Source organism: Anoplopoma fimbria, chromosome 7 (genome assembly GCF_027596085.1).
Source record: "Anoplopoma fimbria isolate UVic2021 breed Golden Eagle Sablefish chromosome 7, Afim_UVic_2022, whole genome shotgun sequence".
Lineage (NCBI taxonomy): Eukaryota > Metazoa > Chordata > Actinopteri > Perciformes > Anoplopomatidae > Anoplopoma > Anoplopoma fimbria.
In genome coordinates, this window is record NC_072455.1 from 21,811,058 (window position 1) to 21,824,867 (window position 13,810).

Consider the following 13,810-nt stretch of genomic DNA (forward strand, 5'->3'; position numbering starts at 1 on the left):
ATACTTCTGTAACATTGTGACCTCATAAAGTTACGGAAGTGAAGGAGAGAATTCAATGGAGCCGTTTCAGGAGCTTCTGAGGGGGAGGGTAACTCCTTTTAGGCGTGGACTTCAGGTTTTACACCCTACGGACCTTTTACATGTACAAAAATATATAACACACTAAAGAAGAGGGGGAAAAGTGGAAAAGCATAATAGGGCCACTTCAAGGGAATTTGTGTCTGTGCTTTTTGTGTGCCTTTATCTCCCCTCCAGGTTTTCCTTTCTCTTGTAGTTGAACATTAACCAGGAGGTATCTTTACATTTTGAAACGAACAACAAAAACGTGTTGGCCTGACCTGCTGCAAAAAACAGTGCTTCGTTTTAAGAAGTGGTGAAGTCATAAATGAGAAAGTATGCAGACCTTTATTTTTATTAAATGAAACAAAAGAGTAGCAGCATAAAGCAGGCTCCAACTGCCATTATGCAGCATTCACATTACCACACAACTGATGCTGTGTCAGCATTTTCTGTTGTTCCTACTTGGTTTAAAAACCCTCCTCATCTATGCAGGTGTTTCATCATTCTGACCTCAGGGATGTGTTCTGACTACGCTTGATATCTGTAGATTAGTTGTACCTGTTTTTACGCTGGACACACCACCTTTATTCAACATTACGGAGTCGGGTAAACATCAGCTCATCTGAGGGCGAATGTCTGACTAGTTGGAACAACAGAAACGTTTGTGTGGGTGTGGAGGGTATTTATGACTTTGAGCCTGTGGTGCGCTGACCTTTAGTGAGTTATTATAGTAACACACTGCCCTCTTACACGTGAGCTGTACAGGTGCCGGTCCAAAAACAAAGAACTGTCCTATGAAAGGCAGGAATCTGCACTACACACAGGACCCAGTTGCCACTAGCACCGTTAAAATGTTAAACCTGTTAGATATTCAGTCTTGTTCTGTGTGTTAACATCAATGCTCAATCTCCACACACATACAATCATATTTTAAAGCTTGTGCTCATGATGCAATCATCTCTGAACAGTGTAAATTATAAAATCATGTTATCGGAACAACTCATTAGTGCAAACACCTCTTCCATTTTAAACATTCGGCGATCTGATCGTGCCTTTTTCGTGTACTACAGCAAGCAGCAAGGCAGGTAACAGATTACCACACCTTCAGTCCGACTCCAGTCTGGAGATTTGGTAACGGTCGTTGGCGTGGGAGTGGGGGTTTTTTTGTTGGTTTTTTTAGGTGGCCCCGGGGTCCCTCCAGCCTCCGAACGTCTTCTCCAGGTAGAGAGCCACCTCGAGGGTCAGATGGTCCTGCAGCTTCCCAGCACCGACCTGAACCCCCAGGGGCAAACCTTCCTCGCTCAGACCCAGAGGGCACTGGGTGACCGGCAGACCGAGGATGTTGATTATACCTGGAGGAAGGGAAGTATGGATGAGTATCTGGAAATAAAAATAAGACTGAAGCTCTTTATTTCCTTTAGAACTTAACTGGAGGTTGGGAGATATTATGAGCATTCTGTTGAAAAAAGACTTAAGAGTAACAGACTATGAATTGTAGAGAAATAATAGAAAATGTCCCGATTGAGAAAGGGCTTTAATAGTTTCCATGTGTTATCATGTTGTGCTTTTCTGACCTTTCTTCAGTTTATTCTGCAAAGTGAAATAGCTACTTTTTGGAAAAAGTTATTATCAGGCCGATACAGTGAAAAAGTAGGGGATCTTAACTTTAATTAAAGCTACTGTAATGGTTGAATTAGAATCAAATTAGTAATGTGTAAAGGACCTTTTGAGGTTAAAAAAGAAATCACTTATTGGCCCCTCCATAAACTAAAGAGCCATTAAATCCTACCAGAGAGAAGTGACCCGGTGAACAAACACTGTCATCCTTTAAACAGAGGGCTCTTGCTGTTGGGACTAAAATACAGAGTCTAAACTTACACTATGACAACTTTAATATCAAAATTTCCACCTATAAAATCTTACAAATTAAATCAGAATGCAGCTTGTAGGAGATGTTCTAAGAATAACTTTCTTTCTAGCATACGTTTCTCAGCACTGTTAAAATACGACGAGCACTGACCTGTGTAGGCGAAGTCAAAAGGCCTGAGGAGCGGGTGGTGGTGTTTGGGAGCCACCCTCGGGTGCGAGGGGTAAAGAAAAACACCGTCAGTGCCCAGCAGCTCGTCCATCTCCTTCTGCAGCTTCTCCTTCTTCTGGATGATTAAGGCGGAGGGTTTGGAAAGGTTGGTCATCTCCACCAGGCCCAGACCTGAACACGACACACAATTATCTCATTAATTATGCAGCTACAAACAAGGACACAATTGATGGTATGAAATGAATCTAATGACAGCAATTTCAGATTTAATGACTGCCAAAAGTATTATCTTTTCATCCTTATGGTTTTATTTTACATATAACTGAAGCCTATTTTAAAGTTAGTTAGTTTTACAGTTACTTTCCAAATATATATATTCTTTTCGGTTTTTATGTCGTGTATCATATTGCACTGTATTGTTTGGAGTGCTAAAGTTTTCAATATAAAATAAATGAATAAGTAATACAGAAATAGATAATGACATTAATGAACATTTGTTAAATATATACATGAAACAGGGAGGTTTTTTTCACTGTGTAGATTTTACAGTGTTCTGGATGGATTGCACATCGACATAAACGTTAACAAATCTACCTTTCATTATTAACAAATGAATACAGTTAAAGGAAAACCTAATTGATTAAAACAAGTTCAAATAAATGATGTATTTTTCCCCCTCTTACCGATAGCAGCCATGGTATGCTCTGATTTTCCCATCATCCATTTCAGCAGCTCCCAAACGGGCCAAGCAGGTGGTCCTGGTTCCCCCATATGCTCAGAAAATCGCTTTGGAGGCTGAGGAAAGGAAACTGACCTGCATTAGTGCCCCAACTGTACCAGGCTTTCATTTAAAACAAGTATTCATTAGTCATCAAGTACCTTGAAACAGTAGTTAACAGGTAATACACACAAAATATTAGAAAAACAAGCTTTCTTCAACAAGATTTCTCTCTTGCTTTCTCTTCACAATATTTGTTAAATATTTAAAATCCACCTGAGTCAAAAAAAAGAGAAAAAGAAAGCAGCCAGAATAAAGAAGTGATTGTGTCCCTATAATCTGCCTCTGATAAATCCCACTGGGTTTTCTCAATAGCAGAAATACCTCTCTGTACATGTACTGACCTTAATGTGAATACTACCGTGCAGTATTATTATTTTCAGTTAGAAGAGTAAAGCAGGTTTGCTCCTGTTTGTGGACGAGACTCCCTACAAACATGGGCCTCTATCTACCTCTGGTCTTACCTGTAACAGTGCATTGTATTTTATGAGTTTATCATTATCAGTTTTTAAAGTAACTAGCTGTCAGATAAACTGAAATATCTATGAATATATTTCAGACCAAGGAACCCAAATATGAAGGCATTAATAATGATTTATCAGACTGACTGAAGGACCTTGCAGAAGTGTGTGTGTGTTTGTGTTGTATGCTTAGCAGCTAAACAGATTATTTCTTGGCGGCGGACTACAATAGGTTCTGTTACTCGGCCTGCTCTGTTTCACTTATCAGATGGAGAGCCTGACGTTTCTGTTTCTCTTCATTCTGCTACCTGAAAACTGATGTAAAACACTGTTAGGTGCAGACGAGCATGCAAGGACACGCTGCCGTGGATCAGGAGGCCCCACCTTGCCCTCCTTGTCAGGGAGACCCATGTAGGTGTTCCAGATCTGGAAGCTGTAGCGGAGCTCGGGGAAACGCACTTCTTGGACCTTCACTCCGAGGTCGGCCTCCAGGCGCTCCACCACCTGGAAAACATCACGTGAGGATTTTTAATTCTGAGAAAAAAAACCTTCCTGATGAGCCAGGTTTTTTTTCCAGCTTTCACTTTGCAAAGACGTTCTGCAGAAGTTGTTTGTGGACGCACCTTCCTCTGAATGTCAATGAGCTCTTTGCTGACGGGGTACGTTATTGGAGACGTGCCGTTGTGAGGGATGGTGAAGAACCGCAGCTTCTTTAGGTCGACCTTTGTGTCTAAGGACAACCTGTGTACAAGAAATACTGCAAATAAGACAAACATTGCACCTCAAAAGATTTGATTTTAACACACACTGTCAGGGTTCGGGCCTGTGCCAGACTCAAGAACTATTTGTAGAAACCCACTGTGAGCTCTTACATGTGAGCGTTGGGTCCCGCCATGATCTTGAGCATTGGCAGCAGGTCCTCAGCGTAGCGACACATGGGACCACTGCTGCAGTACTCTCTCTCTCTGCCGGTGCATTGAGGGTACTGGTTCTCAAGAGACACGACACCTATAGACACACATTAGTCACGGTGAAGTACGGTATTTATATATATATATATATATATATATATATATATATATATATATATATATATATATTTATATATATATATATATATATATATATATACAGTGGGGCAAAAACGTATTTAGTCAGCCACCAATTGTGCAAGTTCTCCCACTTAAAAAGATGAGAGGCCTGTCATTTGCATCATAGGTACACTTCAACTATGAGAGACAAAATGAGAAAAAAAATTCCTGAAAATCACATTGTCTGATTTTTAAAGAATATATTTGCAAATTATGGTGGAAAATAAGTATTTGGTCAATAACAAAAGTTCATCTCAATACTTTGTTATATACCCTTTGTTGGCAATGACAGAGGTCAAACGTTTCCTGTAAGTCTTCACAAGCTTTTCACACACTGTCATCTTCAATGCCCTTGCTGATGGAAGGAGGTTTTCACTCAAAATCTCACGATACATGGCCCCATTCATTCTTTCCTTTACACGGATCAGTTACTTTGGTCCCAGCTCTCTGCAGGTCATTCACTAGGTCCCCCCGTGTGCTTCTGGGAGTTTTGTTCACCGTTCTTGTGATCATTTTGGCCCCACGGGGTGAGATCTTGCGTGGAGCCCCAGATCGAGGGAGATTATCAGTGGTCTTGTATGTCTTCCATTTTCTAATAATTGCTCCCACAGTTGATTTCTTCACACCAAGCTGCTTACCTATTGCAGATTCAGTCTTCCCAGCCTGGTGCAGGTCTACAGTTTTGTTTCTGGTGTCCTTTGACAGCTCTTTGGTCTTGGCCATAGTGGAGTTTGGAGTGTGACTGTTTGAGGTTGTGGACAGGTGTCTTTTATACTGATAACAAGTTCAAACAGGTGCCATTAATACAGGTAACGAGTGGAGGACAGAGGAGCCTCTTAAAGAAGAAGTTACAGGTCTGTGAGAGCCAGAAATCTTGCTTGTTTGTAGGTGACCAAATACTTATTTTACCGAGGAATTTACCAATTAATTCATTAAAAATCCTACAATGTGATTTCCTGGATTTTTTCCTGGATATATATATATATATATATATATATATATATATATATATATATATATATATATATATATATATATATATATATGATGTAAACAAAAACGAAATTGTAAGCAAACAGTTGCTTTTTTACACATCCAGCAGTTAAAGAGCAACTTTATCAATCATTTGTTCATGTTTCTTTCCATCGGATAAATGTAAGTACAAAGTGTAAAGTCAGGGTTTCAGAGATTTCACCCTGTAAACAGCTTCCTTCTGCGGCTGGAATCATATTTAAGTACAACTAAGGACTGGCTGGCATTAATATACATTTAACGTTTAGTTTCTCTTACCAGGTGTGGTTTTATGGCCGAATATCCCGTTGAAGAAACACGGCATGCGGATGCTGCCGCCGATGTCTGAGCCCACGCCGATGACTGCGCCCGCTCCGCCCAGTATGCTGCCCTCTCCACCTGATAAGATAAGTGAGTTTATCTGCTTGATCTTTTTTCACATATGCACCATGTATTAATGCTCCCTTAAACCTGTAAGCAGATGTGTCCCTATTTTAAGGAACCAGAGGGTACAGAGAGTCTGTGTGTCAGCAGTGTACTGTAATGTGATTATCAGGCAGCACCAGGGCTATTCCTGGAAACTGTTACATTTGATGCAGGCGGTTGGACCCAAATGCAGAGCGAGCAACAGGAAGGAGACAGGAACTGAAGAATATACTCTATTTTTCATCTAGGACTAAAAAGGTAGAAATAATGTCAATGAACTGAAGAAAAAACAAAAAAGGCACAGCTGGAGTGTGCAGGGAACTGGATGGAGTAGAGAAACACTAAAGGGCAATTCCCAGTTCTTGATTATCTGCCTCCTTGCTTCTCGGTGCTCTGGGTTGTGACCCAGAAAACAATCTCATGCAGGACATCCCCAATTCCTAAAAAGCATGTCAAGGAGCGAGGATGTTGGAGGCTTGCCAGAAGGAGCTATAAGCAAGGAAATACCTGTACATCCTTTACGGACGTCTTTTCTGCACCCATAAACAAATAAAAGACGTGTGACACAAAGCTGAATAATCTTTAATTATATATATAATAATATAATAATATAATAATATATAATAATTATTATTATTCTGTCTGTATATATAATATTTTTAGTTATTGTGGATTTTTTACTTTTTTTATTTTCTTATTTAATATTCTTTACTGTGTGATTACTTATTTATAATACTTGTTTTGATTTGATCTTGTTTTTACTACGTATCTTGTTTGCACTATCCAATCTGCTGCTGTAATCCTGCAAATTTCCCCGCTGCGGGACTAATAAAAGGATTATCTTATCTTATCTTAAACCATGGTGGGACTCTACAAATGTAACTGTTCATAGTGTATCTATGAATTGTATCTATTTCAGATGATCAGATCGGATGATCAGATGTGTGTTCAAGCTTTCGCCCCAGAGGTCGGCGACCCTTGCAGCACTGCTCTGCAGGACAACCCGGACTATGGCAACTGAGACGCTCTTGAGGACAAAAAGACTGGAACAAAGTGGTGAGACCTCACTTCACAGACACTCGAGGCCCGGAAGGGGCAGCTGGCAACTGATGCCCCGCCACCAGGTTGGAACAGCACAGAGCAGAACAGGATCTTGGGAGTGCTGCAGCTCAGCAGGAACTTGAGAATCCTGCGGCCCAAAAGGGGACAGGAAGTCGCTGTGACTGAGCAGGAAACGGGGATCGAACAGTTATCAGCCGGACTGCTGACAAGAAACAAGGAACAGGTTTCTACAGGACAAGCCCAACTCAGACACTGACTTAACGTCGGCCATGGAGCGGGACAGCGGAGATGGGCGGGCTCTAGAACGACCTTGCATGGTGGTAACAATTCCTAAAGAACAGCTGGATTTCTTCTCACGAGGCCTCGGAGTCCGGCGGACGCTTCCAGAAAAGGATTTGTCCAACAGAAAAGTCTGACAGACTCATGACACGACTAGATGTTCTGAATAAATGCTTCTTGACTCTGAACCCGAAGTCACCAACAGAAGTTCCTGCCTTAAAAAATAGCGGATCCATAAACTCACAGTTCAGTTAAAAGTTCAACAATCTCTAACCTGAACTTCCTCCTGCTATCCTCTCGAAGTCGTACGGGTTGTTGGTGATGCCGTAGAGGTGGTTGTTGGACTCCCACCACATGCACAGCTCGCTGGTGTTGGTGACGCCCATCGGGATGGCACCCGCTCGCTTCAGCAGGGCCACCGGAGGAGCGTCGACCGTGGCCACCACTCCTTTCCTGGAGACCAAACCTACAGTGAAGGGCATCCCTGCAAGACGGAGACGTGTTAAACTGATTTAATGGTATCTGTTATCAGTTTCAAATACTAGTCATGTGATGCATGTTAAGTAAATAGACTGGTTTTAGGTCCTGAAAGGAAATGAGATGTTCTGGAATTTACCCTGGAGGGCGAAGGACTCTTTGACGGAGAGTGGGACTCCCAGTAACGGCAGTCGATCCTCCAGCACCTCCTCTCCTCCAGTTTCCTCCTCGATCAGCTTGTCCACCTGCTTCGCCTCCTGGAGCGCAGCGTCAAACCTGGACGGAGAACAGTTTGACCCAAATCTGTTTAACCACTGTTTAAAGAAGGCTTCATTTAAAGATTATGCATCCTAGATCCTAGTGGAAGCTGTAAACATCGTCAGAATTTGAGCGTTGCCATGACAGATCTTACCATTTAATTATTAAATGTACTTTAAAGTGACAAATTACAGCTTTTCTGTGCAAATATGACAGATGATGGAGTACATTTTGTACAGGGATAAAGTTAAAAAAGTAAATGGTAGAATTTAAGATAAATGGTTATTCGGCTCCAAACACCCACAAGGAGGAATATTTATTAATAAAAGAAATATGGGAGCACAAAATGGCCGGAACTAACTATTATTGTATAATAAATTCATCTGACAGTTATTTTCTAGATTTATTGTTTTTTGTATGGAATTGTCTTAAAATTGTGGAAAATAATTCAAAATTCGCACAAAAAGATGACAGAGGAAGGATTCTTTCTTGCCTGTCTTTTGTGACAGCGTTCAGAAAAGGGTTGACCTCCTGGATCCGGTCAATGTAAGCTCGCACCACCTGGACACTGGACACCTGCAGAAACAGCATTCTTAAGACCATACAGGTGCTGTACGTTGTCAAGCCTGCTTTACTTCAGGTGAGCTATGACACAGGCTTGTTCAAACATTCTGTGTTCCTCTGCAAACATAATAACAGGCACTTTGCATTAAACTTCATTGTGCTGTTTGTTTTTCTCAATTAACCTTTTAGTTATTCTGTTTATAATATCTAAAACTGAAGATATTCACATTTCACAAGCTCAAACTGGACAAATAATAATTAATAATTAATTAGTTGTTTTTAGCTCTGCATAAAAAACAACCTGTACAATATACTGCAATCAAATATGGTGAATTCAAGAATGGGGAAGCTTATTGTAATTATCTTACAGTGTTTAAAGGTGTGTTCCCCCTCAAACACACTGTGATTGCCTTACAATGTACAGCTAACCATGTTTACCCCATGACTATTAATATATAAGACTAAGACTGAGTCTGCAGAGACATGACTGAGCAGCTGTCACTACTGTGTCTACATTATAATGTGTATTACCTGTGGCACAGGTGTTGTTAGTCCACAGGTGCAACTGTCTCATTGGCTGTTATAAGGTTATAAAATGATTTAAAAATGAAATAATGATATGACAGCAGCTGTGGCTTTTTAAGAAAGCACAACACGGCAGTGGCCGTCTATAAGCACTGAGTCCCGCTGGAGTCGTGTCCGTCCGGCGGTGCTTGCCTGCGGACTGACCCGGGTACACACCTCTTTTCTCCGGATCTTCTTGGCGAGCTGCGTCGCCGACACGCCGAGCAGAGCGTCTCTGACGGCCGGCAGCAGCAGCTTCTTCTGCCCCGACACGGCGGCTGTTCTCCGGGGAGACAGGAGCCAGAGGAGCGTCTGGAGGAAACCCATCAGCGCCTTCAGGAGCCACATCTGAGCCTTCTCCATGCGGGTCAGAGCCATGGTGCTCCGGCAGAGAGGAGGAGAGGAGGTCGGTGGGTCTGTGGGTCGGTGCTGGTCTGGAGCTGCTGGAGAGTGAGACACAAACCTGCTGCATCACTTCACTCAGGTTAGTGACACACAACCGGAAACTAGGGTCCACTTTTATTTGTTTTATTTAAATACTCCCTCTACGGGGATTACAGGTGTTTTACACCTTTCTTCTTTGACACCTATTTAAAACACAAATGACCATTTTTACATGAAACCCTGCACAATGCAGGTTATAGATGTACCATGTGTTCATTATTATTAGGCCTGTGTATTGATTGCAATGCTGCTTTGTGTTTTACATTAAACAAAAAACAATATTTACTATTTTATTACAGTGTAAAAACATCTCACAATCTTCATCAGTATAACTAGAAGAAGACCATGAGATTAATTGATAGAGCCCCAAAAAAGATATTAAGTAGATCTTGATTTATGATTTTTATGTATTTATTCACCTATTACAAGGGTCCAGAATTAACTTTCATATGTATATATATATATATATATATATATATATATATATAAGTCTGATAGGAGTTTTATTTTGAAAGTAAAGACCGGATTAGATGACTATGTTGTTCCAGCTTGATGATGACCTATATTATGGCTCCGAGGTATCAAAGGTGAAGTTTAACCCATTGACTGAACATGAGTCTGGTTTTCTCTGCACGATGTTAAATCTTATTCACAGTTTGACAGAATATTAACTTTTGCCTTCAGGCAGACCTTTGCACAGGGGTAAAGTTAAAAAAGTAAACGGTAGAATTTAAGATAAATTATAATTTAGCTCCAAACACCCACAAGGACGAATATGTATTAATAAACGAAATATGGGAGCACAAAATGGCTGAAACTAACTATTATTGTATAATAAATGATATACTTTATTGTCACAGAAAACAGGTTCTGTTTCAGAGTCAGAGACATGTCACTATTAAGAGGAAGCCGATATAATAATATAATAATAACCCACATGTTATTAAGCCTTGATTTGTAAAGCATATAATTCAAGTTCAATACTTGAATTTGAATTATATGCTTGTGACTAGACACTAAAAAACTCACATGAAATGTATTCATTTAACTTTACATTTCTGTTTTCTTCTGATGATCTAAATCCAGTAAAATTTACTGAGATAATTTACACAAATACAACTTAAGCACAATATACAAGATACCTGTACTTCCATTGTATGCACTATGTACTTCTACACCACTACAGTACTGAGGCAAACCTTGTCATTTTACCTCCCGACTACAGCTTTAGGAACCAGTAGCTTGCCATATTCAGATTAATGATATTAAAATGTAAACCAACATCTTCTCAAGCATTGTACTTCAGTACAATTTGTGATATTTGTACTTTGCTTGAGTATTTCCTTGTCATTGAGGGGCATGTTGTACATTTTAGGGGCTACATTTATTTTACACTTTTAGGTATATGTTCATTTTTATTTTGTCTAATGATATATTTAATATTCTGAACTGTCGTAAGGGAGTATTTCTTGTTGCACACAGACCAAATTGGCTCCAGTGAAGTAACGGTCTGTCACCACTAGAGGGCAGCATTGCTAAAGGCTGTAATGTTCCTGCTTTAATTTCTTCTTGTACAAACAGAGCATGTAGCAAAAAGAAAAAACCTGCCTCTGATGCAGGTCAGTGGGTTAGTGGAGGATCCATACTGTCTGCTGAGCAACACTATCAACACACTGCACACACTTTGTATTTTAAGATAATGTTATTCAATCATTTGAAATACTGCTTGTGACACTTTGTTTTAAACAGCCTCTGATAACATATATTATCACAGAATGTTCTTGCTTGCTTTATTTTTCTTCAGTTGTCCTGTAAAATCAAAATAAAGACCCAGATTGATTAAAAATAAGTGGTTGGATGAATAAGTACATTTACTCAAGTTCTGTACTGAAGTACAAACGTATTTGTAGTTGAATATTTATATATGTTACGTTACTCCTGACTTCTAAATACTTTATACCTCCAAACCAATACATTCTTCTGACAGCTATAGTTTCGTTGCAGCTTGATGGCATTTAAATGTTAAATAATAGCTTTGTCTTTTATTTAAATGTTAAATAATAGCTTTGTCTTTTATTTAAATGTTAAATAATAGCTTTGTCTTTTATTTAAATGTTAAAAAAAACACAGCTACATTGGCCTGATGAGTTTGTCCCCAGAGAGGAGGTTTGTGCATTCATCTTATTAGTTGAAAACTTCATATTAGGGCTCTGAATAAAATCAATGTGAAATCAATATTTCAACACCTTGCTGAGCTATTTGTTGATCCTCTTTTTTTTTTTCTTCAGGAGGGATCTAATTTCACGGCCTGTTTTGAGATTAAGAGATGACGCTTAGAGGCAGGAAGTTTCTACCAGGAAGAGGTGAGTCCACAATATATTCTGTCAACAGGAGGGAGGTGGATGTTTTGCTGCGACCTTTTGCTCACAGCCGTTAACCTTCAGCCTGCTAACCCATTAACACGTCGCTGAGAGGCAATACTTTAGCAAATAAACAGCATCTTCTGTCAAACAAAATTAAGTGATTGTCACAGAGTTAAAAGATTTAAATATATACATATATATATATATATATATATATATATATATATATATATATATATATATATATATATAGTCCTCGAGGTGGTACGCCCAGTCCAAAAACATCACACAAACACTTCACAGTCCCAAACGAGTGAAGGAAAATCATTCCTTACCTGTCAGGTGAAACCTGAGGCTCAGGAAAACTACCGGGCATGTCGAGACAAGAGGGAAAACCAGAGAAAAACACACAATTTGCAGTGTTTGTATCTCTGTTAGAAGCTGCAGGACAAAACTCTGCTGTCTGGGGAAAGTTCATAAAGCAAATGTAACTGCACTTAACTGCCCATTATTCTGAGATTATGTCGTGTCTTTAGCGTGTGCTCTGCGTGTTTAATGGGAACCATAAAGCCTTTGTGAAAGCAGGCCTTCAGGGGGAAATGATCCAGGGTCAGTGGACAACAGAGGATGGCTTTGGGCTCTTTTGTATTGATTTCCATCTTTTTTTCTTTCCTCTGTTGTCACGGGATACAAACGCCACATGCCATCTACCTATAGCTCATTATTATGACTCTCACATTGTAGAAAAAAAAGGTCTGAAGTCTGGTTATTTTAAACTCTGTTCTCCTTGGATACAATCACAATCAAATTGATCTCATAAGGTATTATCCACGCATTTAATTTTACTAATGAGATACCCCCCCTCTTGTTCCAGTCATCTCTGAGTGGACAGTAATTTACTTTACTTGGATGAAGCAGCACTTCACTCTGATCCACTTTTCCAGATCCTCCACTCCACCCTGGAGACCAATGAAGGCTGATATGTTTGTCCCTTGAGGTTGAATAGCTGGCTATATGTGTGTGTGTGTGAGTCTTTGTGGTTGTCTGTGTGTCTAAGTGACCATTTCCATTAGTGTTATTATGTGCAGGGTGGAAGAAGCAGGTACAACTTAATGGGATTTTTTCTTCTTAAATCCTGTTTTTTTTAGGTTGTTTACCTGCTTATTAATGCAAGTTGACCCCCATCAACAGTTTGAGAGTGTATCCTGAGGACTTTTTTTAATAAAGCCATTTATTATTAATTATAATTGGGGCCTATTTTGTGTTTAAAAAAAGCCAAACATGTACATTATAATGCCGCAGCGGCTCCACATGTCTATATGTCTACTCAGCAGAAGTCTTTCATCCAGCACGGGAGGAGGGGGAGATTGAAGAGATGTGGGGGGGGGGGGCATGTGGCAACTCTACCAACTCCCCCCGCTCACCCCGCTCACCCCTCTGCTCCTCCTTTGGGGACAGACGTGGGGGCACATGAGACAGCTGGTGTCCTCTACAAACCAATTATAACGGCCCCTGGCCCCCGCCTGGCTGCCTGTTAGGGCCGAGCGGGGGGGGAGAGTGTGTTCGTTAGCACCCACAGATGAGTCTTAACGAGGGGGCCACCTTCAGGACGGTCAGATGGGAGACACAGCGGGCTCAGGATATAGATTTTACTGTCCAGACCTGGATGTATAGCTGGAAATTGGAATTTCAGATGCAGGAGGGGCTTGATGTTTTATTTACATCGTCCACTGTATCGAGAGCGGGGGGGTCCTGAGCAGAGCACTGGACAGATAAAGGGGTGTGAGATACAGTCATGTGTTGTTGTTTCTTTTATGATACAAGCATCTTATCTGGAGTAGTTTTAATTATTATCTTTGTGTAGAAAAGAACAAAGAAATGTAAAACAAGTGAGAAAGGTTTCTTTATGTAGAAATCACTGTAACTAACAGCTC

At 40.3% G+C, this 13,810-nt stretch overlaps 1 protein-coding gene across 1 annotated transcript; it reads right to left on the bottom strand.

The window, feature by feature from the left end:
* Positions 1–386: 386 nt before the first annotated feature.
* On the bottom strand, positions 387–9,479 carry faah2b (fatty acid amide hydrolase 2b). The gene is made up of 11 exons (XM_054601577.1): positions 9,247–9,479; positions 8,435–8,517; positions 7,823–7,959; positions 7,481–7,690; positions 5,719–5,838; positions 4,210–4,345; positions 3,961–4,078; positions 3,722–3,841; positions 2,782–2,893; positions 2,081–2,269; positions 387–1,412 (listed from the first exon to the last, which is right to left on the bottom strand). The coding sequence occupies exons 1-11, from the start codon at positions 9,445–9,447 to the stop codon at positions 1,237–1,239; spliced, it is 1,602 nt and encodes a 533-aa protein (XP_054457552.1). The 5' UTR covers positions 9,448–9,479; the 3' UTR covers positions 387–1,236.
* Positions 9,480–13,810: the final 4,331 nt, after the last annotated feature.

What these genes read in the sequence shown, in the direction of transcription:
- faah2b (XM_054601577.1), bottom strand. Translation starts at nt 9,447, where the DNA reads ATGGCTCTGACCCGCATGGAGAAGGCTCAGATGTGGCTCCTGAAGGCG. An exon ending in AGAAGATCCGGAGAAAAGAG is followed by an intron (nt 8,518 to 9,246) that starts GTGTGTACCCGG and finishes CTGTTTCTGCAG; the next exon opens with GTGTCCAGTGTCCAGGTGGT. An exon ending in GATAGCAGGAGGAAGTTCAG is followed by an intron (nt 5,839 to 7,480) that starts GTTAGAGATTGT and finishes TTATCTTATCAG; the next exon opens with GTGGAGAGGGCAGCATACTG.